Source organism: Typopeltis vanoorti, chromosome 4 (genome assembly GCF_054136105.1).
Source record: "Typopeltis vanoorti isolate ZY-2024b chromosome 4, IOZ_Tvanoo_1.0, whole genome shotgun sequence".
Lineage (NCBI taxonomy): Eukaryota > Metazoa > Arthropoda > Arachnida > Uropygi > Thelyphonidae > Typopeltis > Typopeltis vanoorti.
The window spans coordinates 68,868,194-68,895,410 of record NC_143552.1 but is presented as its reverse complement, the minus strand read 5'-3'; the positions used below and the strand labels follow the sequence as shown (position 1 = coordinate 68,895,410).

The 27,217-nt window shown below is 38.1% G+C and overlaps 1 protein-coding gene across 1 annotated transcript in view; it reads left to right on the top strand.

The window, feature by feature from the left end:
• LOC150107390 (uncharacterized) overlaps nucleotides 1–27,217 on the top strand; it is a 339,311-nt gene that overhangs the window by 128,862 nt on the left and 183,232 nt on the right. The window contains exon 8 of the mRNA XM_090391829.1: nucleotides 18,462–18,537. Within this exon, the coding sequence (XP_090247955.1) occupies nucleotides 18,462–18,537 (76 nt within the window). The remainder of the gene's footprint in view (nucleotides 1–18,461; nucleotides 18,538–27,217) is intronic.

Sequence of the window (27,217 nt, the reverse complement as noted above, 5' to 3'; positions counted from 1 at the left end):
TCATTTTAGAGCACTCTTGAAATCCAATCCCATCCTTTCCTGTCTACACATGCTCTCACATCCTCTTGGAGCATCCACGTTTCTCACGCTGTGTACCCCTGTCCATCCTGATTCTCTCCATTTCCATTACTCATTCTCTATACTCATGCCACTCACTTCCTCATTCATAACCACCTCTTCAATCTCTCCTGTCTTACTCTCCTGCTCTTTCACATCACTTCCCACTTGATCAGATTCATTTTCTGTACTCACTTCTTTACCTTCCAGCAGTAGTCTCTCCAAGTGACTCACACCAAAACCACTCAAATGCAGTCCATGACTCAGGCCAGAAAAGTAACGAGTATTGTGAGGAAAGCTAAATTGGAGTATGAAAAGAAATTGGTCATGCAAGCTAAAGGCAATTCAAAAGAATTTTATCGTTAAGCTGCAAGCAAAAGAAAGAAAGAATGAACGTGGAAGAATAACTTTATCGAATGCAGATAGTACTCGAGTGTTGGAAGCTAATGGGATTGTTCATTAATGAGCTTAATTTGCTAAGATATATCAACCAGGTGTATGTAACATGGTGCAAAGTGCTACTGCTACATTGGATGTAGCAATAGCACTGTGTATCATTCCTGACATTTTGATATTGCTGATTATGTGATCAGCAATGCTTCTTGTGTCTCTTGCTTCCCAGGCGTATCTGTGGATGTCTATGTTTGAAGAAGGTGTTCATTATTTTAAGGTTATTGCTTATATTTTTCAGTTAGTTTCATGAAAATGAAACTAACTGAATGAAACGTGAGATGCTGAGGCTGTGCACCCAAATATTCTCATGGATCTTTTGAGGTAAGTGACCTTGTCCTTAATATAGGGTTCTAACCTTTTAAAATAGTCTTCAGAAATGATGGAGGTTTGAGCTCCAATGTCAAGTAGGGCATTGCAATGCTCTCCAAGCACGCTGGTCTTCACCATCATTTCATATGACTGCCCTCTTATCCCTTGTCCCTTCTTCCAAGTTCTATTAGCAGAAGTACAAGATCTAGGTTCTTCATGACCTCTATTAAAGCGTCCCCTGCCTTTGAAACAGTTGCGAGCTATGTGCCCAATTCTGTCGCACCTATAACATCTGGGAGGCTCTCTTCCATTTCCTTGATCATTGACCCTGTGATCTGATGGTAGTACAAACTTTTCTTGGGAGGTAATAGCTGAAATTTTTTCCATGACCGCATCCATTAGGTCAAGAAGGGGCCTTTGTAGCCTTTCGACCGCCTCAGAAATATGTGGTTCTGGGGCCTTCGCTGATAATGTCTCTAATCTTTTCATTACTTCATTCACTCACTCCATGACAGGTTTCTGGAGAAGTTCCACTTCCTGTTTCACTATAGCCCTGATCTTACAAGTCTCAGGCAGGATTTCAGTCAACTTATTCACTATCTCACTATTATTGCCCTCGTTTCCTTTTCTTGTCTTGGATTTGTCTTTCTTATCTTGATTCATTATCGGGCAGCATTCTTGCTCAACCAAGTTTACAAGACCGGCAGCAGAAGTGGGATGTATGTCACCAAGTATCTGCTCCCTTTCCTTAACTGTGCTGTAGCATTCATCCAAGTTAGTTACCTTTTTGTTGAAGGCAGTTTCTTTAAATTCCTGTCTTACTCCTTGCCTGAATTGCTGGAAAACGGCCCAGTCCAAATGAGGTTTCTCTTCATTGTAGACACTCAGGGTACTGGCTACCGTTAGTAATCTGTTCTGAAAATCAGATATACTCTCCCTGTCCTTCTGAGTGCACCTCTGGAGTTTCCATAAATTAGGCCCCAAATTTCCTAGTTTAAAGAATTGGGAAATTAGGACCGTTTTAAACTTTGAATACTCCAGGGTCTTTTTTAGAATGGGAGAGGAGTATAGGAAGGTTTTTGCCTTCCCTATCAGCTTACTTTGGAGCAAGACCAGTAACTGAAAGTCAGTCCATCTTCCAGCTTTTCTTAGTTCGTCTATGTATGTAAAAAACGAAATGACATCATCAGAATCTTTGCCTGAGAACTGGGGAAACACTTGTTGGGGGTTAATGCATCTAAAAAACTCATTGTCCTCCATTATTGAGCTACTCGAAGGGTTAGACATATTTGCCTCTAAGTTTACACAAATATTAAATCAACCTTTGCCCTTGTTAAGAATTTCTGTTTGGAATCTGAAACCTGCTTACTGTGTTTTATATAAAGTACTTATTTCAGTTATATAAACCACATCCTGTCAGCTGACTGCGCCATTTATGTTGTGTCGCTTTCTTTCTTATATCTATTCTTTTGTCTTTGTCGTATATCTCCATTATACTCTCAATCGGGTATCATGTGGTACCTCTGAGGGACAATGGAATTTCCTCGTGATCGAGGTAACATCAGAGTGTCTGAGATTTTCCTCTCGTAAAATGCCAAGAAAATTTATTTGTTTCGCTGCGCCACTTAGTGCTATTAGATTAGTAATATTAACAATCAAGAGGTAATCTCAGGACAGAACTCAAATGATGCCTAGCAACTCTGCAAACGTGGCCAAACTTTACCTTTTTTCTAATGTCCCGCATAGGTTCGTAATATTTTATAAGAGGTGCATCGGATTCCAGAAATCACCGAAAGTCTTTTGTTAGAATCAAAAGCAAGATTTATTATATATCAAAAGTTGGTACATTCAATATCATTACTTTAAATCCCATCTTAAGGGAGTTCCAGACAGAGTTTAAAAAATTCAAATACTACTAATATACTTTTAACAGATTATGCAGTAGCTTTCTAAAGTAAGAATTATATTAACACTCTCAATTACTTTAGTCATGTATAATTATCACAATCTTTCTAAAACTCTAGTTCTGTCAGACTACACAGGATAACATTCATATCTTTAACAATCTCTTTATAATTTATCAATTCCTTACTCTAAACATATTCGTAGCTTCTTTCAATATATATTAACTAACTTTAACACAGCGATAGACAGTAAGATTAAATGCAACCTTCTCTAACCAATAGCAATACAATCTTATTCTATATCATTAATGTTCCTTTTCCTTAACTTATCAACACGGCACAAATCTCTCATTCACATTCAGTGAAACACAAATAAAGTCTACTTATCTTCCCCTTTGGTTCTATATTGCATCATTGGTCTACAGGAAACTGGCTTTCTGTGGACTGCCGGGCTTGCTTCTTCCGCAGAGAATACGGCTGCCGAGTCCCACAACTGCCTTAATCGCTATCCTCTGGTATGGAGGCACTGCCACCCTTCACCACTGCGAGAGACGAACACCAGGAGATCCAGGAACAAAAAGCCTTCTTTCAGGGTTGCATGACCCTTATATTTCCCTCTTTTCTTCTCGGCGTTTCTCACACTTTTCAATGTCCAGCCAACACTCACGTGCTTTTACGTCACGGTGTCCAGCCTTCGTTCATTATCGTACGTGCGCTGATGTCATGCTGTTTGCTTGGGGCGAGCCGCTCCCTCGCATCACGGCTCTGTGACCTTTGGACTTCACCCCCCCCCCCCAACTGTTGAATTTGTGCTTGCATTCTATAATTCTTTTATACATATTATTTTGTAATGCTCTGCTAATGTTTTACACTTTCAATATTAATTTAACCTCATTCGTGAATGGCACAAAATACATACTTATTTAACCTCTCATAACAGAACATGCTTGATATATATATATATATATATATATATATATATAGCAATTATTTTATACTCAGAGGCAGTTTACTGTATTTTTCTCCCTTTTTTATATGGAAACGCATGTTAGATTGTGACAAGATAGGAGTTCCTAAAGTTCCACTCTATCACAATCCAACAAGGCCTGGACTACTGGACCACACATGGACTACTGTGCCCAGATTTGGTCACCAGGTTTTCAGAAGGATGAAGAGATGTTGGAAAGGGTCCAAAGGCGACTGACTAAGGTAGTTTCTGACCTCTGGAATGTTGAGTATGAGGAAAGATTGAGAAGATCTAATTTGCAGAGTCTGGTGGAGAGGAGGAAGAGGGGAGATATGATAGTGACCTACAAGTTGGTAAGGGGTTGTTATAAGATCAATGGTGGAGCAGTTCTACAGAGAATAGTGGGAGATCAGGGATAACCAGAGGTCATCCCTGGGAACTGTATAAAGAGGGTGTGAGTAGGGGAGTGAGAGGCAGGTTTTTTCATGCAGAGTTGTGAATGATTGGAATGCCTTGCCTGAGAGTGTGGTGTTTGCAAGGAGTTTGACTGTGTTTAACACACGGTATGATGTGATGTGTGTGATAAAAGGACCTCCCTCCCTCCCAGATGAGTCTTTGACTCCATGAGGTCTTGGGGTAGTAATAATAATAATAATGTTTTATTGTCTTTCAGCCTCATGGTTTCCCTTTAACTAGACCCTGAGACATACCCTAATTCTTTTGTAAAAAAAATTAAGGGTCAAAATAGAAATCTGAGGGACGAATTATACATTTTCCTATAGGTTATTATATTCAATTAGTGCATTTTTGATTAATGTGCCTGTTTTAAAGAATGCACTAGCTGCACTAATCGAGGGACTGCTGTATTGTATGTGTGTATATATGTATGTGTATATATGTATATATATATATATATATATATATATATATATATGCTAAAGCTTCCAAGCTATTTTAAACCTGGTTTTACTCCATTTCCCAAGTAAGCAAACAGACAAACAAGTCACGTTTGCGCCTGCAAGTGTTGCAAGTCTAGCTGATCCTACAGGTAGTGCAAGACCAAGGCAACTCATCATAAAAGTAGAATAAGCTCTGATCACTAATCTTAATATTTACCCTTAATGCAAAGCACATCTCCTAGAGGAGATGTATGATGTTTTGTATTAAAGGCAAGGGGGCCACTACCCAGACCGGTTTCGACCTTTATTGAGTCTCATCAGTGGGAGCCAGGCTAGAAATACCAAGATTTTAGTAATACAGAGCTTATAAGTATTTTACCAGAACAAGTTACCATAAGGTGTTTTAACCTTATGGTAACTTTATTATACCCAAGGTAAAATACTTTCTACATATATATAATAATAGTATATTGAAATATGACTTCTGCATTACTTCAACCTTGGTATAATTTCTTGGTCTGACTTCCACTGATGGTAGTTTGAATCTAGGGGAATAGAGACGTTCTGCCTGATAGCTTTTTTTTTGCTTGTCACTTGAGTGGAACTGCTGCTGAGTTTCTGTCCTAGAGTGATTCAGAACAGAAGTAGAGTTTATTGATCATTTAGAGTCACTCGGTGAGATTTAGAGTGATCTTGTAGATTGCTTGCAGTTTTTTGAGAGGTATCCCTGCACTTTAACATACATCAATAAAGGTTGAAACTGGTCTGGATAGTGGCCCTTCCCATAATGCATAGCATTATACACATCCAAAATGTTGCATGCTTTGCATTATGGGATACAAAGGCAAGTGATGTGAAGTCATTAACCTCTTGATACAAGTAGCCTAGTCGTGAAGTGACTTCACATGTAAACTTTGTTTGCATATACTTGGGTAAAGGATGAAACCAAGAATATAATTTCTTGGCATCTTTAATTTATACTATAACCAAGTGAAAAAACCCAATTTATGTATGGGAAATATGAGCCTTTCAGAAGCCAAACTGATAAACTCCACTTTCTGGAAATTTCTCAATTTTAGTACCTGAGGCCATGATTAGTGCTTAACGTTTTGAAATAACTAACCTTCATAATTCTGTTTGTCATCATCATGAGATGGCAAAATTGTCTAAGGCTTCTGACAACAGTTGTTCATAATCAATGTAAATTCTGAAATTTGCTTCCAGTATTTGAGATTTGTGCTTCTATAATGGGGGGGGGGGTGCTTAATGGTCAAAGCTGTATAACTGAGAGGAGACCTCCACATAGCCTTTAAAGGAATGCGGAGAACCGACCAGGGCTTCTGATCTAATGTCCAATCCTCACCTTCTCGTGGTGCACCCTGTTGGGTATCTACTTTGATACTGAACGAACGAGGATGGGCTGGCAATTTGGGATTTAGCCGACCAAATTGTATTCATTCTTATTGGTTAAATAAAAAATGATGGTACAACATGACAAAATTTCATGCCGGCTGGGGCGTCGCCCGGTTAAACAAGGCCCCCGTTGTTTTCGCCAGGGAACCAGGACGAACAGCGAAAAGTCAGCTACTGGAACAAATCTGAAAACAAACCCCAACTCAACATCACTAGAGTTAAAGATCGGTACTATCCACGTAAGAAGCCTGAATGGCAAAGAAATGGAGCTAGCTGAGGAATTACATAAGTACCAGATCGACATAATAGGGGTGACTGAAACCAAAAAGACCAAAACTGGTGAGATCTTTCTGAGCAATAAATACAAAATGTTATATTCAGGCAATGACAATCAAGGAAAAGAAGGAGTAGCCATAGTATTCAACACAAAATACGAGGCTAATCTTCTTGAATGGCAGTCAGTTTCAAGTAGAGTAATGTGGAAAAATATGAGAATGGGGAACTGGACAATGAGACTTATTTGTGCCTGTGGTCCCACAGAAGGATCTACTAAGGTAGAAGTGGAGGAATTTTTTGATGCATTAGAAAAAGCAACTGACACAATGAAAAAGGAAAAGTTGATCCTTGTTGCGGATCTAAATAGCAGAGTAGGAAATGATTGTGAGACATACAAAAATATTTTGGAAAAATTTGGAGAAAAGAGCAAAGCTAATAATAATGGCATATATCTGCTGGATTTCTGCTCAGGACATATACTGGTTATTACTAACACCATGTTCTAACGTAAAAATGTGCACAAATTCACATGGACAGAAGAGGCTAGGAATAAGAAAAGTCTCATTGACTATGTTATTGTGGATAGTGATGTTTTCTCCCTGGTGCAGGACACCAGAGTGTACAGAGGATTTGAAATTGGAAGTGATCACTATTTAGTCTTGAGCAGGATAAAATTGAATTTCATATTGAAAAGAATGACATGTAAGAAAGTATTAAAGCGAATAAAAGTTGAGCAGCTCTGAGATGTGAACTGTAGACTAAAATACAGAAAGATTATTGAAAAGAAAATGAAAGAGTTTGAGAACAGGAATCAAACCTTGGAGATTCAGTGGCAAACTCTGAAGAAAACATTGATCGATTCTGCCAGAGAGGCATGTGGTGAGGTTGTGTGCAAGGATAAAAAAATCAGAACTCCCTGGTGGACACAGGAAGTTAAAGAGGCAGTGAAGGAAAAGAAGAAAGCATATTAAAAGTTCCTGGCAAATAAATCAACTTTTACTCTTACAGAATACAGAGACAAATGTAAGAAAGCTAAACAGTGTGTAAAACTAGCTAAACAGAAGTCATGGGAGGACTTTGGCAAGAATATAGAAAATAAATATCAAGAAGGTGGCAAAATATACTGGAGGTTGTTGAAGAAGCTTAGGAATGGAGGAAAGAGTGCTGTAAAAAGGAGTTAGAGATGATAAAGGTGACATGAAAACAGGAGAAAAAGTATCCTTGAAGTATGGAGTAATTACTTTGAAAAACTGCTAAATGAAACAAGCAGTGATGACAGCATAGTGATAAAAAACACTGACCAGGCATGCAGTCAGGAATACATATCCATACTTGAAGTAGAAAAACCCATCAAAAGCTTGAAATGTGGAAAGGCAGCAGGAATAGATGATATTCGAGCAGAAATGCTGAAGTATGGTGGTATAAAAGTCTTACAGTGGCTGCACTGCATAGTTCAGAAAGCCTGGACAGAGGGACGAATTCCTGATGATTGGAGTAGAGCTCTCATAGTACCCATATATAAAAAGGGAAATAAAACTGAATGTGAGAATTACAGAGGTATTTCCCTACTGAGTGTTCCTGGCAAGATCTATGCAAGTATACTTGAGAAACAGTTGAAAAGAATTGTGGAAGAAAAGCTTGGTGAAGAACAAGCTGGATTCAGGCCAAATAGAGGCTGTCAGGATCAGATCTTCACTTTACGACAAATAGTCGAGAAATCGTGGGAATATAACAAAGATCTGTATTTAAGTTTTGTCGATTTGGAAAAGGCATATGACAAGGTGCCAAGAGAGAAGCTATTCAATACGCTGCAGTTATATGGTGTCAATAGGACATTATATCAAGCAATACTTTGTCTTTATTTGGGTTGTAAGTCAGCAGTTAGAATTGAAGGAAGTACAGGAAGATGTTAAATCTGGTGTGAGACAAGGATGTACATTATCCCCTCTGTTATTCATTATCTATATGGATCACATTATGAATGAAAGTGGTATTAAACCTGATATCAAAATTGGAGATGTTAATGTCAGCTCTTTGCTTTATGCGGATGATGTTATACTTCTAAATAAATCCGCTACAAGTTTGCAAGATTCCGTGACTAAATTGAATAACTGTTGTAATAGATATGGTATGAAGGTCAGCAATAAAAAGACAAAGATAATGAAAATAGGTAGAATTGTTGAAAATGTCAACTGCTTTGTGAAAATGGAGAACCTGTGGAACAAGTAAAACATTTCAGCTACTTAGGCACGATTTTTACTGAAGATGGTAAATTAAATATAGAAATAGACAACGGAATCAGCAAAGCTGGTATGGTGGGAAGTCAATTGAATAAATTCATATGGAATAAGAAAGAAATTAGTCGGAACACTAAATTAGCTGTATACAAGACTGTGTTCAAACCAATTTTAACTTATGGATCTGAGCGCTGGGTCAGAAGTAAAACACTTGACCAAAGACTAGAGACCGCAGATATGAGAGTCCTGAGAAAGATTAGAGGCGTGAACAGATGGCATCAATGGCAATATCATATTAAAAATGAGGATATTAGGAAAGAACTTTACATTGTCAGCATCCAGGAATGCGTTAGCAGAGCTAATCTCAGGTGGTATGGTCACTTAAATAGAATGGGAGAGGAAAGATTAGTAAAACAAGTGTTCTCTGCCAGGTTGGCAGGAAAACGACCCAGAGGAAGACCAAGATATAGGTGGATTGATACGGTACAAAGTGCCTTAGACGATAGAAATATAAGATCTGATAATGTTAAGTCTTGACAAGTAACAGACTGATTTGGAGGAAAATTGTAGATAGGAAGTTAGTAATGAAATAATTTTTTCATGTAGTACTGTCATATCCTGTACACCCCTTGAGGGTACATGGCAGGAATTTGATGATGATGATGATGCTTCAATAATGGATGTGTTGCAAAAACTGTTATGTGTGCACCAAAAAATTATTATTATTAATAACATTTGACCTACATGGAGTAAGAGACTCGTTGTGGGAGGTACTCACTATTGCATACAATGCTCATTCAACCACGTCTTAAACTGATTCATTGGGTCCACATTGACAACACACTCGGGTAATGCATTCCATTCACCAACCACCCTCCATGCGAAGAACCAGCTTATCACTCCTTTGCTCACACCCCCTCCTTAATACAGTTTCCAGCAATGCCTCTTTTCTCCTCCCATTCTATGAAAACTCTGTTAAAAACTTCCATACCTGATAACAACCCCTGACCAGCTTATATGTTTCAATCATACCCCCCCTCCTTCCTCCTATTCATGAGGCTCTGCAGCTTACATTCTCTCAATCTGTGGCCCCTGAATTTCAGGTCCTTGTCCACCATCACTCCTAGATCTCTCATAGATCTCTCATCTCCTCTACTTCTGTTAAAGTTTCCCACCAAATGTACACTTTGCATCCCATCGTTGCTTACCAAATCTCAAAACTTTACACTTGGCAACATTGAACTGATAGTTCCACTTACCTGCCCATTCATGCAATCTATTGAAGTCCTCTTGTAAGGCAATAACATCAGCCTGACTGTGCATTGCTCTCCCCAGTTTTGCATTCTGCAAACAGCTGAATATCACTAGTTAAACCCGACCCGATATCATTAACATACAAATTGAACAACAATGGCCCCAAAACTGACCCCCTGTGGCACATCACTGGTGACCTTTCCTCTTTTGAGATATTTCAACAGCACATATACAACTTTCTGATACCTATCTGACAGCCAGTCACTGATCCAATATGGAAGTCTCTTATCCAGTCCCATCTGTTTCAATTTATTTAAGAGCTTGTCGTGTGGCAGTCTATCAAAAGCCTTTGCAAAATCCAAGTACACCACTGTATATGCATCTCCTCTGTCCAAGGTATTTGTCACCTTGTTATAGTACATAAGTTAGTGAAACATGATTCCCCCCCCCCTTAACAAAACCATGCTGATAACCATAGCGAATACTGCTGTTATCAACTCATTTCTGTATCCTACTTCTCACCAATCGCGCCAGGACCTTCACCACACAACTTCAGATATCAGACCGACCTATAATTTGAAGTGGAACAATTTTACCCTCCTTCCACTCCCTTGGAACCTGTGCTGTTGCAAAACTCTTATTAAACAGGCATGCCAATGCTACTGCCGGTTCCCTGGAACATTCCCTTAAGATGCGTGGTGATATATCATCAAATCCTATCGCCTTATTAACATTAATGTTTATTTATTTCCTCAAATACCTCCTGCTCACTCACAATTAAGCTATCTTCTCCTATATCCTCTACACTTAAGTTCTTCATGATTCCATCCTGATCAGGATGAAACACACTTATAAATTGATCACTGAATACCTCAACAATGTCTTCTGCAGCAGTTATCATTCTACCACTTTCGTCCCTTAACTTCATTTTTCCATGATCATTCTTCCTTCTACTTGCCACATATCTAAAAAAACTCTCTAGGGTTTTATTTAGCCTGATTTGTCAATTTCTGCTCATACTCTACTTTTGTTTTCCTTACTAACTGAGTCACTCTCCTGGTTTGTTCTTTATATTCATCACGTGACTGATTATCATTATTGTACTTCCTCCAAAGTACTTTCTTTTTTCAGATTTCATGCTTAAGCTCCACATTCATCCATTTTACACCTACCTTATTCAGCCTTTTGGCCTTTGGGATACATTCATTCATTGATGCTGTTATGTATTTCTTTGTAAGTTCCCATGCAGCATTTATTTCCTTACCGCTCAACTCCTCATTCCATGTTATAGCTCAAAGTTTTCTCCTAGGCTTGTCATAATCACCAGCCTTATAATTCCACATATATCCTTTGCTCGCAAAAGCCTGCATATGCCTAACCACAACACAGGTGATTTCTTCATGATCACTTTCACCAACTGGAGGAAAATGTGAAAGATTTGTGGACTATTTGGGTAAACGAGAAAAAGGAAAGAGCTAACGTATGTGAAAAGTGTCTGGATAGATTACAGCGATTAGAAATGGGAACAAATGTCGGAACCATACTAGAAGAGCTTCAGCAGGAATTAGTGAAAATGAAAAGCAAAATTAAATATCTGGAAGATGTTATTAAGCATCTAAAGGAGAGATTGGCTGATGAGAAGGAGGAAGTTAATATTATGAAGAAAGAATCAAAGGATAGTCTTATATCAATATATGGGGACTCGATCATTAGAGGTGTGATTCTAATAAAGTGCACAAAACATGTCTTCCTGGTGGAACAATGAAGCAAATAACCAGCGCATTGAAGAAAAGAAATACTGGGCATCAAAATTAGAGGTAGTCATCGGCAAATGACTTAGTTGGGGAGAAAAAGAATGTTGATAGAAACTTGAGGAAGTTGTTGCAGCAGGTAAAGAAGAATAGTGTTGTTGGGAAAGTCTTAGGCTTGTTGCCTAGATATAACAACAGTGAATTGAGAAGAAGAGCAGAAATAATGAATAGTAATACGGCTGAATTGTCTAAGGCAAAGAGGGTTCAATTTGTAAATCTGTGGAGTGAATTTGAAGGGAAATTGGAATGGTATAAAGCTGATGGATTACATTCAAATGAAATTGGTGTTGGACATTTAGAAAAGCGATTGTTTTCTGAGAAGGCACAGAGTCAAGAAGTTAATGCAGCAAATAATGAGAGTCTACCTGTGAAGCAGGATTGCACAAATCAATAGATTGTATCGCAGGAAGAAGATGGATATGAGGTTCAAGTGTGGTTGCAGCAGCACAAGATGATCATCATCAAATTCCTGCCATGTACCCTCAAGGGGTGTACAGGATATGACAGTACTACATGAAAAAATTATATCATTATTAACTTCCTATCTACAATTTTCCTCCAAATCAGTCTGTTACTTGTCAAGACTCCAACATTATCAGATCTTATATTTCTATCGTCTAAGGCACTTTGTACCGTATCAATCTACCTATATCTTGGTCTTCCTCTCGGTCGTTTTCCTGCCAACCTGGCAGAGAACACTTGTTTTTGCTAATCTTTCCTCTCCCATTCTATTTAAGTGACCATACCACCTGAGATTAGCTCTGCTAACGCATTCCTGGATGCTGACAATGTCAAGTTCTTTCCTAATATCCTCATTTTTAATATGATATTGCCATTGATGCCATCTGTTCACGCCTCTAATCTTTCTCAGGACTCTCATATCTGTGGTCTCTAGTCTTTGGTCAAGTGTTTTACTTCTGACCCAGCTCTCAGATCCATAAGTTAAAACTGGTTTGAACACTGTCTTGTATACAGCTAATTTAGTGTTCTGACTAATTTCTCTCTTATTCCATATGAATTTATTCAATTGACTTCCCACCATACCAGCTTTGCTGATTCTGTTGTCTATTTCTATATGTAATTTACTATCTTCAGTAAAAATCGTGCCTAAGTAGCTGAAATGTTTTACTTGTTCCACAGGTTCTCCGTTTTCACAAAGCAGTTGACATTTTCAACAATTCTACCTATTTTCATTATCTTTGTCTTTTTATTGCTGACCTTCATACCATATCTATTACAATAGTTATTCAATTATAGTCACGGAATCTTGCAAACTTGTAGCGGATTTATTTAGAAGTATAACATCGTCTGCTTAAAGCAAAGAGCTGACATTAACATCTCCAATTTTGATATCAGGTTTAATACCACTTTCCTTCATAATGTGATCCATACAGATAATGAATAACAGAGGGGATAATGTACATCCTTGTCTCACACCTTTCTTCCAAAATTCTTCTCAACAGTTTCTCAAGTATACTTGCATAGATCTTGCCAGGAACACTCAGTAGGGAAATACCTCTGTAATTCTCACATTCAGTTTTATTTCCCTTTTTATATATGGGTACTATGAGAGCTCTACTCCACTCATCAGGAATTCGTCCCTCTGTCCAGGCTTTCTGAACTATGCAGTGCAGCCACTGTAAGACTTTTATACCACCATACTTCAGCATTTCTGCTCAAATATCATCTACTCCTGCTGCCTTTCTACATTTCAAGCTTTTGATGGCTTTTTCTACTTCAAGTATGGATATGTATTCCTGACTGCATGCTTGGTCAGTGTTTTTTATCACTATCATCTCTCACTCCTTTTTACAGCACTCTTTCCTCCATTCCTAAGCTTCTTCAACAACCTCCAGTATATTTTGCCACCTTCTTGATATTTATTTTCTATATTATTGCCAAAGTCCTCCCATGACTTTAGTTTAGCTAGTTTTACACACTGTTTAGCTTTCTTACATTTGTCTCTGTATTCTGTAAGAGTAAAAGCTGACTTATTTGCCAGGAACTTTTGATATGCTTTCTTCTTTTCCTTCACTGCCTCTTTAACTTCCTGTGTCCACCAGGGAGTTCTGATTTTTTTTATCCTTGCACACAACCTCACCACATGCCTCTCTGGCAGAATCGATGAATGTTTTCTTCAGAGTTTGCCACTGAATCTCCAAGGTTTGATTTCTGTTCTCAAACTCTTTCATTTTCTTTTCAATAATCTTTCTGTATTTTAGTCTACAGTTCACATCTCAGAGCTGATCAACTTTTTTTCGCTTTAATACTTAATGACATATTTCTTATATGTCATTCTTTTCAATATGAAATTCAATTTTATCCTGCTCAAGACTAAATAGTGATCACTTCCAATTTCAAATCCTCTGTACACTCTGGTGTCCTGCACCAGGGAGAAAACATCACTATCCACAATAACATAGTCAATGAGACTTTTCTTATTCCTAGCCTCTTCTCTCCATGTGAATTTGTGCACATTTTTATGTTAGAACATGGTGTTAGTAATAACCAGTCCATGTCCTGAGCAGAAATCCAACAGATATTTGCCATTATTATTAGCTTTGCTCTTTTCTCCAAATTTTTCCAAAATATTTTTGTATGTCTCACAATCATATCCTACTCTGCTATTTAGATCCCCAACAAGGACCAACTTTTCCTTTTTAATTGTGTCAGTTGCTTTCTCTAAAGCCTCGAAAAATTCCTCCACTTCTACCTTAGTAGAACCTTCTGTGGGACCATAGGCACAAATAAGTCTCATTGTCCAGTTCCCCATTCTCATATTTGTCCACATGACTCTACTTGAGACCGACTGCCATTCAAGAAGATTAGCCTCGTATTTTGTGTTGAATACTATGGCTACTCCTTCTTTTCCTTGATTGTCATTGCCTGAATATAACATTTTGTATTTATTGCTCAGAAAGATCTCACCAGTTTTGGTCTTTTTGGTTTCAGTCACCCCTCTTATGTCGATCTGGTACTTATCTAATTCCTCGATTAGCTCCATTTCTTTGCCATTCAGGCTTCTTATGTTGATAGTACCGATCTTTAACTCTGGTGATGTTGAGTTGGGGTTTGTTTTCAGATTTGTTCCAGTAGCTGACTTTTCGCTGTTCGCCCTGATTCCCTGACGAAAACAATGGGAGCCTTGTTTAACCAGGCGATGCCCCAGCCGGCATGAAATTTTGTCATGTTGTACCATCATTTTTTATTTTGGTTTAACCAATAAGAATACAATTTGGTCGGCTAAATCCCACATTGCCATCCCATCCTCGTTCGTTCAGTATCAAAGTAGATACCCAACAGGGTGCACCACGAGAAGGTGAGGATTGGACATTAGGTTAGAAGCCCTTGTCGGTTCTCCGCATTCCTTTAAAGGCTATGTGGAGGTCTCCTCTCAGTTATACAGCTTTGACCCTTAAGCACTGGAATGCATAAAGGTGAGGATGAGACAGGTAGGAGTGGAAATCAGAGTCAGATTCAGGGAAAAAGGAGCCGTCAGACCAAAGAGAGAGGTGTGGTATAGCAGCTAGAATAGAGAAAGTTGGTACTAGTAGAATGGCCTCAAACACAGTAATTATTATGTTTATACACAACTGTAAGGAGCATTCGATACAATAAAGCTGAGTTTGCTGCATTGATTGAAATGGTGTGCCCAAAAATAATTGCAGTAAGCAAAACTTGGTTGTCTGAGGAGGATGTGGTCAGGAATAGAACTAGAAAAGATATATAAATTTTCAGAAGGATAGAAATGTGAAAAGAGGAGGAGTGCTGTTAATGATTGCAGAGGAATTTTGTCTGCAAAGTATGAAAGTTGATAGTGCATGCATAGATTTTGAATCTGTCTGGTGCGAAGTTGAAATAAACAGGTTAGTATATCTGATAGGATGCTGTTATAGGCCAGAGAATGCAGTTAATACTGATTGTGAAATTTTTAGGCAAATTATTGAGATATGTAAAAAGAAGGTGATCCTGATGGGAGACTTTAATTACAGGAATATAGACTGGAAGGAGGAGATAGTGTATGGGAACAAGGAAAGAGAGTTTGTGGAATTTCTGAGAGAGATAAGTATCTTAGCATGTGATTGAAGCAACTAGAGGCTTTAATGTTTTGGATTTGGTGATAACTTCACAACATGTAGTTGTTAATGAAGTGTTGACACTGCTGCTGGTTGGTGAGAGTCATCATGGGGTCATTGTTAGGGAATTGATGAAACAAGAAAAGATCGCTGCCAAAAATGTGTACATGTGGAAATATAAAGCAGGTGATTATAGGAAGCACTGTAGTCAGTTAGCATCAGTACGTTGGGTAGATGAGTTGAGCAGAAAAGATGTTGAAATGCATGGAAACTCACAAAGCAGTATCTGACACAGTCAATGTACAACTGCATACCAAGGGTTAAGTGAGTAAATAGAATGGATGAACAGTGAAATTAAGCAAGCTGTGCTGGAAAATAAAATGTTATGGAGGTGGTACAAAGTAGCTGCTGATGATCAGACCCATGAAGAGTATAAAGTGCAGGCTAGAACAGTGACTAGCATGGTAAAGAAAGAAAATGTGCAGTATGAGAGGAGATTGGCTGCTCAGGCCAAGGTTAACTCAAGGGAATTTTTCTGCTACATGGCAAGCAAGAGGAAGAATAATTATAGCAGATTAACATTGGTGTAGAGTCATGACAGCAGACTAACATCTGTAAAGGATATAGTGGAATTATTGAACGAGCACTTTATCAGCATATATCATACTTGTGTAAATGATGCGATGGAATATATATATAAGAGAGGCAAGTATTAGGAAAATTGGAAGTGAAAAAAACAGAGGTGTATCAGATGTGAATAAAGCTGTGGGAATAGATGACATATCACCACGTATCTTAAGGAATGTGCACCACAGTGTGGTGCACATTCCTTAAGTAGTGGGCTATGCCCCTCAACTGGTTATTTAATGAAAGTCTTGAAGAACAAAGGAAACAAAAGGGAATCACCTTTTGTTCTTGGGAAGAACAAAAGGTTTATTATTATTATTGCTGCTCCCACGATGAGTGGGAGCAATAACAAAAAAAAAACACAATAATAATAATAGTAATGCCTTTTAAATATATTTTTACATGTTATGTTACGTTTTACAGCCTCTATTCTTGTTTTTGGGAAGAACAAAAGGTCATTCCTGGAAGTTGTGTAAAATTGTGGTACGGAGGGGTATGAAGAGCAGATTTTTCATATGGAGAATTGTCAGTGAATGGAATACATTACCGGAATGTGTTGTTAATTCAAGGAGTGTTAAGGATTTTAAGCTTCTTTATGATAAATATTTTGTCAGTTGAATTAACCTCCCATGATGAGTCAGAAGAATTATGGGAAGTTTATTATTATTATTATTATTTCTCCCACTCATTGTGGGAGCAATAATAATAATAATAGTAATTCCTTTTAAATATATTTTTACATATTATGTTACGTTTTTACAACCTCTTTAGCTCAGTCAGTATAGATGAAGCCCTTTGGCCGGAAAGACCTGGGTTCGATTCCCATCAGTGATGGGAGGAACCTTTATCTGGTCTCTTTTGACTAAAGGTGAGTTAGTCAGTCTCAAATGAAAGTAGGGGTTTTTTCTCCTGGAAACTCAGGTTTTTCGTCCCCCAGAACAGGCAAACCGGTCTCATGAACATATGCTTCTACAGACATAGGGGCACCTCCAGGAATAAGAAGTAACCAACCTATTCCATAGGATTTCGGTTCCGAATACCTACATGGAAAAAGATATAGGTCTACGCGTGAGCTTAAATTAGGATAAAATAGGATGTTACTTTTGAAATGCTAAAGCAAAAACCAATCATAAAAGTACATTATTTTATAAAAGAAATGAAATTTATAGATGTAAATTAAAGATAACTATTGTGAATTGTAACGATTGTCAATGTTATTGTGACATGCAGAATAATGAATCAGATCATTAGAGTGGCTCCTAGTGTTTATAACTGTCCAGTTAGTAGACTTCAGCTGTCTGTTGCTTTTCCTCAATGGGCATATGATATTTTGAGCAGCATCATTGGTTGTCTTCCAGTATGATATAATTGACTCACTACAGCAAATTCATAGGGACCAAAATAATAGCTTGATATAGTGTGAAGGTGTTTTCTTGATGAAAGTTAATTATAATGAATTGCTTTTAAAATAGCATTCTTGTTGGGCTTAAGGTAGAACTCTTTGGTAATCATAATAAGTTTTGCTCTAAATTGTGCTCTGTATTGAAATAGTTGGGCTTTGTCAGCACCATGGGTTTGAGGATGTTCCAGAATTGAACAAGTCATTTCATAGTATGATCTGAATGAGTTGCAACACTAAATATCAGAGTGAGACTGATCTGCCTATTCCTCATTTGCATAGACATCCAAGTTGAAAGAGAAGGTGGAGACTAAATTCTAGTTACCTGCTGTCTTGAACCAGTTTAGTGCTATTATTACATGGCACCTACTCTGCAACTCTCTATCTCTGCCACTCAATTCACCACTTACAACGAACTGCAGCTACCATCATTATCTATGCCAATGACATGTACCGCCCACCATGATCACTAGTATTTTCACAGACAATCACAAACATCCATGCCCACGCCTGGATTCGAACCCCCACAGCTGTTTGGCTGGAGAGTGGATAAGCCAACCGCTCGGCCAACCAGGCCAGCATGTGTTCCATTAAAAATAAATAAATAAATAAAAATTAATAATTAAAATTTGCTCTTAAAAGTAATTATTTATCAACAATACTAGTGTCTGAAAATTTCTTAGTATCAACTGAATTTTTTCCCTAGGATTTATGATTTATTAATTTTGAATATCTATAGTTTTTAGTAAAGCCTGCCAATGATCTTTATTCTTTTGTAGCATCATAGCTTCAGTGGGCCTAATGGATAATAATCCTGTTATGTTGGTTGCTAGTATGCTGATTTCTCCACTCATGGTTAGTCTTTTGCATGTTTGTTTTGATTATTTGTACCACTTCCCCCCCCCCCTTATAAAGTAGTTGATTCATAATAAAGAAAAACCAGCAATAACTCTCACCAAGGGTTGACAATCTGAATAATAATAATAAATATGTTTATTTTAAATAATAGTTATCTTATTCATACTTACTTTACTGATACATCATTTTTCAATGTGATATTAGGTTGACAATCTGAATAATAATAATAAATATGTTTATTTTAAATAATAGTTATCTTATTCATACTTACTTTACTGATACATCATTTTTCAATGTGATATTAGTGATAGGGACATTATTATTAAATTAGTAATATCTGCATACATATTGAATAATTATCTTTTGCATGTAATTATTCACAAGACACACAAGGTTGCAAAATTTATATGGATATATGAGCATTTACAGATGCAGCTCTTCTGAGTAAACCTTCTGATAAATGTCTAAACAGATGGATGTTTTGGTGTATTCCTTGAAGTGACAATAATTTTGTGTAATGAAAGCTAGTATGTTGGTCTTGCCCTCAACCAGTGTTCTAATTTTATAGAGTTTAGATCAGAACTCTTCTGGCTGGTATCTTCTTGTACTCCTGTTTCCTCAAACCATATTGCTATGGCCCTCAAAGTATGGCATAGTGCATTATCATGATAATCATCTGTTAATTTCTGTAGGATTGCTGTGGTGTAGGCAACCTTGCAGAATGTTTCTCTTGCATTACAATAGACTCCTAGTCCAACCCAGGAGAAGCATCCCCATGCCATAACACTTACTAGATGGAATAATATGCTTTGGTAAATATTCTCCTGGCAGCCACTGTTTCTAAAAACATCCACCTGATTGTGTGTTCGGTAATTCTATGCCAGGCCCAACCATCTGTTTTCCAGTAATTGTGAGCTAGTGCCACAAGCTGCACTTGATTGCTATCTTTTAGGTGATATTTTGTTTGCATGCAGTATCCCTTTTATGGAAAATGAGGCATGTTTATAAACAGACATTTAAATATAGTTTTCTGTGAAGTCATAAATCAAAGCAATCTAATATAATAATAATTATTATTATTACCAACTCCGAGGAGTCGACAGACTTATCGAGGGAGGCCCTAACATCATATCAAGAACAACTATTTGTCTTTCACACAGTATCTATCATACCTCGACTTAAACTCATTCACGGTCATAGCACCCACAACAAACTCTGGCAGCTTATTCCACTCATTTACCACTCTCCAAGTAAAGAACCTAGCTCTAACACCCCTGTTAACCACATTTTTGCCCAGCTTCCATGTATGGCCCCTAGTCCTCCCACCACCAGCCCTATTCTCAAAAATATCATTTGGATAGTTTGGAAGACTGGACTAAGGAAAATGGATGTCAATTTAATGCGGCAAAGTATAAGGTTATGCATTTTGGAGTAAGATTAGCAGCAGTATATCACATTGGTGGAACTGTACTCCAGGAGATTGATGAGGCCAGGGATTTGGGAGTGTTGGTGGATAGGGAGTTGAAGTTTAGGGGGCACATTGCAAAAGTGGCTAAAACAGCTCATCAAATCACTTGGTTACTGAAAAATACTTTAACGAGGAGAGACAAATAAGTTATTGTTCCTCTATATCAAGCCCTGATAAGATCCCATCTGGACTACTGTGCCCAGATATGGGCCCCAGGGTTTCTTCTTGATGGGGAGGAGGTGGAGAGGATCCAGAGACGAGTGACCAAGATGGTGGTAGGTCTGTGGAATGAACCTTATGAGAACAGACTGAAGATTTGTGGGTTGCAAAAATTGGTTGATAGGCGAAAAAGGATTAATCTTATAGAAACCCTTCAGTAATTTGAATGTCTCAATCATATCACCCCTTTTTCGCCTATCAACCAATTTTTGCAACCCACAAATCTTCAGTCTATTCTCATAAGGTTCATTCCACAGACCTACCACCATCTTGGTCACTCGTCTCTGGATCCTCTCCACCTCCTCCCCATCAAGAAGAAACCCTGGGGCCCATATCTGGGCACAGTAGTCCAGATGGGATCTTATCAGGGTTTGATATAGAGGAACAATAACTTATTTGTCTCTCCTCGTTAAAGTATTTTTCAGTAACCAAGTGATTTGATGAGCTGTTTTAGCCACTTTTGCAATGTGCCCCCTAAACTTCAACTCCCTATCCACCAACACTCCCAAATCCCTGGCCTCATCAATCTCCTGGAGTACAGTTCCACCAATGTGATATACTGCTGCTAATCTTACTCCAAAATGCATAACCTTATACTTTGCCGCATTAAATTGACATCCATTTTCCTTAGCCCAGTCTTCCAAACTATCCAAATCATCCTGCAAAATTTTGACATCCTGTGCACTCATAATTGCTCTACCCAACTTTGCATCATCAGCAAACAAGTGAACACTTCCTCTCAAATCCTTTCCTATATCGTTAATGACCAAATTGAAAAGTAGTGGTCCAAGAACAGAACCCTGTGGCACACTACTAGTCACAATCCATCTTTTGAACTCCACTCCTGAATAAACCACTCTCTGATATCTCTCCATCAACCACCCTCCTATCCTTCTCACCCACCCTATATCCATCCCCATCTGCTCCAGTTTACTGATTAGAGTTCCATGTGGTATCCTATTAAAGGCCTTGGCAAGGTCCAGTAGAATCACTGAAAACCCATTATCCTTATCCAGTTCAGTCGTTACTGTGTTATAAAAGGTGAGCAAATTACTGAGGCATGATCTACCCTTCACAAAACCATATTGTCCCCCCATACAGTATCCCATTTTCATCTATCCAATCCTGTATTCTTCTCTTGACTAGGTTCTCCAAGACCTTGACAACGATTCCTGATATGCTAATCGGTCAGTAATTTACAACAGCAGTCTTGGAACCTCCTTTATGCAGTGGAACTATTTTTCCCTCTTTCCACCCCTTCGGGACTAACCGAGACCTGAGACTCAGATTAAACAGAATGGTCAAGGGTACTGTCAATTCTTTAGCCGCTTCACGTACGACACAAGCTGGTATACCATCCAATCCCACAGATGTATTGACATTGAGGTTTTTGTAATAGACTACTCACCTCCACCTCATTCACCACAATTCCCGTATAAACGTTTGGTTCATTCATTTCTGCAATGTCACCACCTGGATGATATACTCTTGCAAAGTGCTCGCTCAGTAATTCAACTGTATCAACTGATTCAGTTACCTCCCTACCATTGGCATTCTCTAAAATCATTCTGCCATATACATTTTTTCTTCTACTTGCAACGTATCGAAAAAACTATTTATGATTGTCTTTAGCCTGCATGGCCAATGTTCTTTCGTAATCCTTTTTTGCTTTTCTTACCACACTCGTTACCCTTCTGGCCTGGGATTTATACTGTTCATGTGTCTGCTGGTCACCTTTCTCCTTAAATTCCCTCCATAGTTGTCTCTTTTTTTGCAGCTCAAGCTTAATGGTGTTATTCATCCATTTAACTCCTACTTGATTTATTATTCTGACTCTAGGTATACAGTCAGCCATTGCTTCATGCAAATACTTCTGAACCACCTCCCATGCACTGTCAACTTCTAGCCCTTGCAGTTTTACATGCAATGGCACTGTCCCAATCAATCTCCAAAGCTTGTCATACTTTTACCAGCCCAAGAATTCCACATGTACCCTGTCTTAATTGTAGATTTCACACCTTTAGCCACCTCCCAAGTCAAGACCCTATGATTGCTCTCACCAATTGGTGGCGACGTGGTCATATTCATTACAGCCAAATTCTCAGATCCAATTACTAGGTCAAGCACTCTCTGACCCCTAGTATTTTCCATTACATGCTGTCACTGATAGTTATCCCTTAATAACCGCTTAAAATCCAATTCCTTCCTCCCATATGTCATCTCCGCCTTCCTATCAATGTTACCATAGTTGAAATCTCCCATAATAATTACACTCCTTCCACTCATTTCTTCTATTTGCTTATGCATACTATCTCCACCATCTATTCCATTACCTAGTCTATAGCAGCACCCAACTGTATATTTTGTTCTGCTAGTTTCAATCTCACACCAAATAGCCTCAAATGTGCTCATCTCTATCCTGCGGTTCTACTTCTATTCTCCTTGGCTGTAGCTCATCTGCTATCATCAATAACACACCTCCCCCCCATTTTATTCTCCCTGTCTCTCCTGAACACACCATACCCCTCACATTCAATCCCACTAGCTGTGTCATCTTCTCTCAGCCATGTTTCACTAATACCAATAACCTGTGGTCTGGAAGTGCCAACCAAGGCCAAAAATTCTTCCTTCTTGTTCCTAATACTTCTGGCATTTGTATACATGAACTGAAGAAGCCGATTTGTCCCATCCCTATTTTGATGCCTTATACTAACTATCCCATTCTGATTTGAGGTCTTTCCTACTCGCTTGGGCATTTTACACACATTCATAATCTAGGAGGACAAATGTTAAAAAGAAATGGAATGAATCAGTAGGTTCATTCCATTCACCTGCCAAACATAAACTAATGAAATTATTATTATTACCCCAAGACCTCATAGAGTCAAAGACTCATCTGGGAGGTCCTTTTATCACACACACACACACACACATCTCATCATACCTTGTTTTAAACACACTCAAACTCCTTGTAGAAACCACACTCTCAGGCATGGCATTCCAATCATTCACAACTCTGCATGAAAAAAACATGCCTCTCACTCCCCTGCTCACACCCTCTTTATACAGTTTCCAGGAATGACCTCTGGTTCTCCCTGATCTCCCACTATTCTCTGTAGAACTTCTCCACCATTGATCTTATAACAACCCGTTACCAACTTGTAGGTCCCTATCACATCTCCCCTCTTCCTCCTCTCCACCAGACTCTGCAAATTACATCTTCTCAATCTTTCCTCATACTCAACATTCCAGAGGTCAGAAACTACCATAGTCAGTCGCCTTTAGACCCTTTTCAACATCTCTTCATCCTTCTGAAAACCTGGTGACCAAATCTGGGCACAGTAGTCCATGTGTGGCCTAATCAAAGCCTTATACAACAGAACAAGAATCCTCCTACTTCTACATGTCAGTGTCCCCCTCATCATTCCCAGAAGCCTTTTTGTTGTCTTCACAATTTTGGCTGTGTCCTCTAAATTTCAGATTCTTATCCACTATCACACCAAGATCTCTTATTTCCTCCACCTCCAATAATATATCCTCACCGAGTATAAATTCTGCATCCCATCTTTGTTTTCCAAATTTTAAAACCTTACATTTTGCAACATTGAACTCACTTCCCCATTTCCGTGCCCAATCACTCAATTTATTCAAGTCTTCTTGCAAGGCCACAACATCTTCACTACTCTTTATGGTTCATCCCAACTTTGGATCATCTGCAAACAACTGAATATCTCCATCCAAATCTTCGCCAGTATCATTAATACACAAGTTAAACAGTAATGGCCCTAAAACAGACCCCTTGAGGCATTCCACTAATGACTTTCCTCCTTTTTCTGGAGATCACACCCCCCATACACAACTTGTTGATACCTATTAGATAGCCAGTCTTCAATCCAATGCACTAATCTAATATCCAACCCCATCTGCTCCAGTTTGACTATCAACTTATCATGAGGTACTCTATCAAACGCCTTTGCGAAATCCAAATATATTTCTGTGTATCGTTTTCCTCTGTCCAAGGAAGCAGTCACTTTATTGTAATAAGTAAGTAGATTACTAAAACATGACCTCCCTTTAGCAAATCCATGCTATCCATCAATGATAATACCATTGTTGTCCAACCGAACTCTGGATCCTAGTTCTCATAAGCTTCTCCAACAACTTAACCATAGCACCTGACACACAGATAGGCCTATAGTTTGATGCTTGAGTTCGATCATCTCCTTTATGAAGTGGCACGATCTTGCCCTCCTTCCACTCCTTAGGAACTTGACCAAGTGCAAGACTCATATTAAAAAAAATATGTCAAGGCAGGTGTCAACTCCCTGGCACATTCGTTGTATGGTGGTGATATATTATCAAGTCCCACAGCCTTATTTACATCTAGTTTACTTAAATCCCCAAACACCTCTTGCTCACTTACAGTCAGTCTCTCCTCCCCATCATCAACTGCTCTCAATCTCTCCATGAAGTCACATTCACAAGATTGAAAGATCTTTATGAACTGCTCATTAAGTATCTCCACCACACATTCTGCAGCTGTCTTTATATCATTTTCTCCAATCAATGTCATCCTTCCATAATCATTCTTTCTTTTTCTGGCTCCATATTGAAAGAACTCCCTGGGATTCTTTTTGGCTTCATTAGCTAACTGCTGTTCATACCTCTATTTAGCTACTCTCACCAACCAAGTCACCCTCCTTGCCTGGTCTTTGTAGACCTCATGAAATTGGTTATTTCCACTTCTCTTATGCTGCCTCCACAATGCCCTTTTTCTCTGTATTGCATGCTTAATCTATTTATTCATCCATCTCACACCTACCTTATTTAACCTTCTCACCCTTGGAATGCATTTAAACATTGCGTCTACTAGGTAGTTTTTGAAAATCCCCCAAGCTTAATTGATCTCTTTTCCAGCTAACTCCTCATTCCATGCTATACCTGCAAGCTGTCTCCTGAGCTCTTCATAATCACCCTCCCCCCTTTGTAGTTCCACATATATCCTTTTCTCACAGGGGTCCTCGCACTGCTGGCAACCATCCAGGTAATCACCTCATGGTCACTCTCACCAATTGGTGGATGATTTGACACCTCATTTATAATTACATCCTCTGATAAGATGACCAAATCCAAGTTTCCATTATATTATACTGATCTGATAAACTATTGTTTGCACATCATTTGTAGCATATTCATATGGATAGAAACTAGAAGCTACTGACTTCTAGTTTCATACTGACTGCATAAATGAAGCTAGGAATTAAGCTGAATTTTGTTTCAGTATGACACTTTATAGCCACTGCCTATAAAGTGTCATGAAATTCACAACATTCTTAATAATGTTGGGAATTTTTGTCAATATTTCATGATAGACCAATTTGGAAGAAAGCTCACTGAGAAATTAGTCAAGAAATATTATTACTGTCATTTGGGAGTTGCTTCAAGTCAAAGCTCAATAACTGGAATAATCTCCATGTAGGAGACTTTGCTGGCTGAAACTATATATTTTATCATTATAATGTATTTGCAATTAGATATGCGTAATCAGGAAGTTTTGGAACATTTTCCTGATTATTATACAAGGCCTTCACTATTTTAATCAGGAAACAAGAGTTAATAAAAATTTAACTGGCATAACATCAACAGAATTGAAGATAGCATGGAAATAAATTACAGAAATACCTTGCTGATATAATAGACTTTACTGAGACTGAAAAGATCAAAACATCTTTCTACAAGATGATTTATACCGACATTCTAGGATGTTAACAGTGTCAAGTTCCTTTCTAGTATTTCATTTTTCATGTGATTCTGCCATTGATGCCACTGTTCCTTAATTTTTTTCAGAACACTGTGCTTGCTAATCCTTGATCATCTGTTATATTTCTAACACATAAAATTTAAGTTAAAATTAGAGTGAACTTTGTCTCATTATACTGCTAGTTTAGTGTTTGACTAATTTCTCTTTATATTTCATATAAATTTATATTCCATATATATTTCATTCCCATCATACCATTTAGCTTATTCTATTGTTGATTTCTATATTTAATTGCCATCTGTTCTAAAAAATTATGCCTAAATAGCTGAAATATATTTTCTATAGGTTCTCCTTTCAGGATGCAACAGTTTTCTCTGTACTTGCCATATTTTTTTTATTGCTTATTTTCATGCCAGATTTGTTATAGCAGTTTATATTATTCAATTTTGTTACAGAATTCTGAAAATTTGTACTGGATTTATTTAGGAGTGTAATACCATCTATATAAACTAAAAATCTGAGGTGAATATAACAATTTCAATGTGGTGCAATTACATAGAAGGAAAGCAAGTATTAGGAGAATTGGAAGTGAAAGAATCAGAGGTATATCAGGTGTTGATTAGGTTAGATGTTAATAAGACTGTAGGAATGGATGACATATCACCACGTATGCTTAAGAAATGTGCACAACAATTGGTTATGCCCTTGACCTGGTCATTTAATGAAAGTCTTGCAGTGGGTAGGGTTCCAAAGGAATGGAAAGAAGGCAAAATAGTACCACTCCATAAGCATGGTTCTAGGACAGAAGTTTCCAATTATAGACCAGTCTGTATTAACTGTGGTTGTGGTCAAGGTGTCGGAGAGATTGGTAAGGAATAGAATACACAATTAGGTTGATGAACATAGCATTCCTTATGATGGTCAGCATAGATTTGTAAAGGGTAGGTCCTATTTTTGTAATTTACTTGCATTTTATAATAAGGTAACAAGTGTATTAGATAAGGGAGAATCATATGCTGTGATATTCTTGGACTTTGCAAAAGTGTTTGATAGATTACCATATGATAAGTTGGTGTGCAAACTGCAGAGGAGATGGGAATATTTTTTTTTTTTTCATACAGAAGATGGGAATAGATAGTATGTTGGTTAGATAGATCAGAGATTGGCTCTCTGGACGATACAATCAGGTTGTGTATGATGGACCAGTGTCTCAAAAAAGGAGGGTAACC